General features: G+C 43.8%; 1 protein-coding gene across 4 annotated transcripts in view; it reads left to right on the forward strand.

Moving 5' to 3' along the window:
- The window catches only part of KIAA0100 (KIAA0100 ortholog), a 37707-nt gene that overhangs the window by 23148 nt on the left and 11382 nt on the right, over positions 1-3177 (forward strand). For all 4 annotated transcript variants that reach the window (XM_023517487.1, XM_023517488.1, XM_012809755.2 and 1 more), the window contains 2 exons: positions 630-787; positions 1358-1564. In XM_023517487.1, coding sequence (XP_023373255.1) covers positions 630-787; positions 1358-1564 — 365 coding nt within the window. The remainder of the gene's footprint in view (positions 1-629; positions 788-1357; positions 1565-3177) is intronic.

Consider the following 3177-nt stretch of genomic DNA (forward strand, 5'->3'; position numbering starts at 1 on the left):
AAAAAAAAAAAAAAAAAAACCCTAGGAAAAGGAAGAGGGTCTGTAATCAGATGAAGTCCCAGAGCTAGGAGGACAAGTTGGCATTGATGGTAAGGGAGTGATTGATTTCAAGTGGAAAAGAATGGTCAATGAACATATAGTCTGGGTACTTCCACCCATAATCCCAGCAGCTAGGAAGGATTGCTTGAAGCCAGGAGTTAGAAAAAAGCCTGGGCAACATAATGAGACCCCCATCTCAAAAAATAATAATAATGGTAATAAGATTTTAAGAAACAGCATGTAAAATAATCTGAAATGAAAAATAGAAGGAACAAGATGGGGAGAAAAAAGACTCTGGGGTAATCTAGTAGTGCCTAAGAGGAAAAGAATACTACCACTTACATAACATTTCTAAATTTCTGTTAGGAATCTGTTACTTTTATTAAGATTCAGGGGAAAATGAATTGACAACCTTTTTTTCCCCTTAGGGGTCAAGGAGTGGGCTAGGCTGGGGTCAAGTTCCAGGTTGGGGAGGATGTATTCTATCCCTTACCTACCCAGAGAAATTGAGGGAAGATCAGTTTGGTCTTGGATGTGTTCTCTTTTCCTTTGATACTATGACCTTTCCCTACTTCCTATTTCTCTGCCAGGTGCTTACATGTTGCAGAAGCTGATTGAAGAAACAGATAGGTTTGTAGTGTTCACAGAAGAGGAGTCGGGTATGAGTGAGCAGTTGTGTGGCATTGCTGCCTGCCAGACGGATGACATATACAACCGAAACTGCCTTATTGAACTAGTCAACTGCCAGGTACCTTCTCTTTATAAGTGTATCCCAACATTAGGCTAGATCATAATCATATTGTGTATCTTCCCTCACCTCTAAATAAGAATGAGTGGATAGGCTGGATGCAGTGCTTACCTGTAATTGTAGCACTCTGGGAGACAGAGGCTGGTGGATTGCTTGAGCTCAGGAGTTCAAGACCAGCCTGAGCAAGAGTGAGACTCTGTCTCTACTAAAAGTAGAAAAACCACCTGTGCATTGTGGTGGGTGCCTGTAGTCCCAGCTACTTGGGAGGCTGAGGCAAGAGGATCACTTGAGCCCAACAATTTGAGGTTGCTGTGAGCTAAGATGCCACAGCACTCAACCAAGGGCGACAATCATACTCCATCTCCAAAAAAAGAAAAAAAATAGTGGATAGAACTCCGAAAAATTTTTCTTTCCTTCAGGTATCATGGATAATATTACTTCCATGTCTAAAAGCCAGTAATATTCATTCTGTAAGCCAGAATTAAGCCTAGCTGCAATGGTTGGTACAGTGTTCTCACTAACCTTCTCATCTTCCTTGGTGATTTAACTCTGCTCCTGTCTCTGGGATAGATGGTTCTTCGTGGAGCAGAGACTGAAGGCTGTGTCATTGTGTCAGCTGCCAAAGCCCAATTGCTGCAGTGCCAACACCATCCAGCCTGGTATGGTGATACATTGAAACAAAAGACATCCTGGACTTGCTTATTGGATGGCATGCAGTACTTTGCCACTACTGAAAGTAGCCCCACTGAGCAGGATGGCCGACAGCTCTGGTTAGAGGTTAGTCAGCAGGGCTGGGAAGTCCCATCATATCCCTAGTTTTCCTTAGTTATTTAGCCTTTACCACCAGAATAGCTGAAAGAGTCTTGATTGTATACCTATTACTACCAACTTAGCAGAATAATGAGGCTGGTAACACTTTGAATGTGGGCAGTCTCTGCTCTGAGGGACGTATAGTACATTTTTTTTTCAATACAATACAAATGCTTTAATACTTGCAGATCATTCCCATGTCAGTGGTTGTGACCCTGACATCCAGGACGCAGCAACCAAGTTCAATGCAGCCTCCGAGACTCTTGCTCTGACTTTTTTTTTTTTTTTTTTTTTGAGACAGAGCCTCAAGCTGTTCCCCTGGGTAGAGTGCCGTGGCATTACAGCTCACAACAACCTCCAACTCCTGGGCTCTAGCGAGTCTCCTGTCTCCGCCTCCCAAGTAGCTGGGACCACAGGCGCCCACCACAACGCCCGGCTATTTTTTATTGGTTGCAGCCGTCATTGTTGTTTGGCGGGCCCGGACTGGGGGTTCGAACCCGCCACCTTAAGTGTACGCGGCTGGCGCCTTAGCCGGTTGAGCTATAGGCGCCGAGCCCTTGCTCTGACTCTTAACAGGGCTTTAAGCCCCACCCTAGCACATGGGGCTTTTCATGTTGCTAATGATGGAGTGGTTTGTGTCACTCATAAATTCCACACACACCTGTGTACACTATCCCTGTGAGCTCTTCCTGCCTTATTGCTGCCTAGCATCTTGGTGACCCTGGCCAGCTTGATGAACTGCATTTGGCTTGTGTCTATAATAGTGGCACCACACCTATTGGGTAGAATGCAGTACATTTTTTTTTTAATCTCATGATACTCTGTTTCATTGCAAGAGAAACTGTCACTTCCTAGCACAAGAATAAAATGGGGTGGAACTTTTTTACTTTAAAGATTGCTGATCCCTATTAATGTTCATACTACTTACCAAAAAAAGAGTAAGTCTGAGAATTTTTGATAAGCTCTCTATCTGCCCTTTCTCTGACCTCTGTTATAAAGATGATTGATTGTTTCAGCAAGGCAGTAAGGTTGAACAAAAGACTGCTTATTAATAAGTCAGGGCTCAGTGCCCATAGCTCAGTGGTTAGGGCGCCAGCCACATACACCAGAGCTGGTGGGTTGGAACCAGGCCAGGCCTGCTGAACAACAATGACAGCTACAACAACAACAACAAAAATTTGCCAAGTATTGTGGTGGGCACTTGTAGTCCCAACTACTTGGGAGGCTGACTCAATAGAGCTGCTTAAGCCCAAGAGTTTGCTGTGAGCTATGACGCCATGGCATTCTACCAAGGGCAACATAATGAGACTTTGTCTCAAAAAAAAAAAAAGTCAGGTTATATGAATTCTACTTTTTTTTTTTAATAATAGAGACTTTGTTAAGGATATGTGCATTCTGGTGACACCATTGCCATTACAGTAGCCATAGCCCTCAAGCCAGTTGCCTTTATTTGTAAAATGGAGTTACTGCTTCACCTTCACAAGATTGTTGAAAGGATTGGGTGAGAAGGTGCTTTGAAAAATACAAAAGATTTGGCTCGGCGCCTATAGCTCAACCGGCTAAGGCGCCAGCCACGTACA

Source organism: Otolemur garnettii, unplaced genomic scaffold (genome assembly GCF_000181295.1).
Source record: "Otolemur garnettii isolate 467f Iridium unplaced genomic scaffold, OtoGar3 scaffold00112, whole genome shotgun sequence".
In the NCBI taxonomy this organism is placed as follows: domain Eukaryota; kingdom Metazoa; phylum Chordata; class Mammalia; order Primates; family Galagidae; genus Otolemur; species Otolemur garnettii.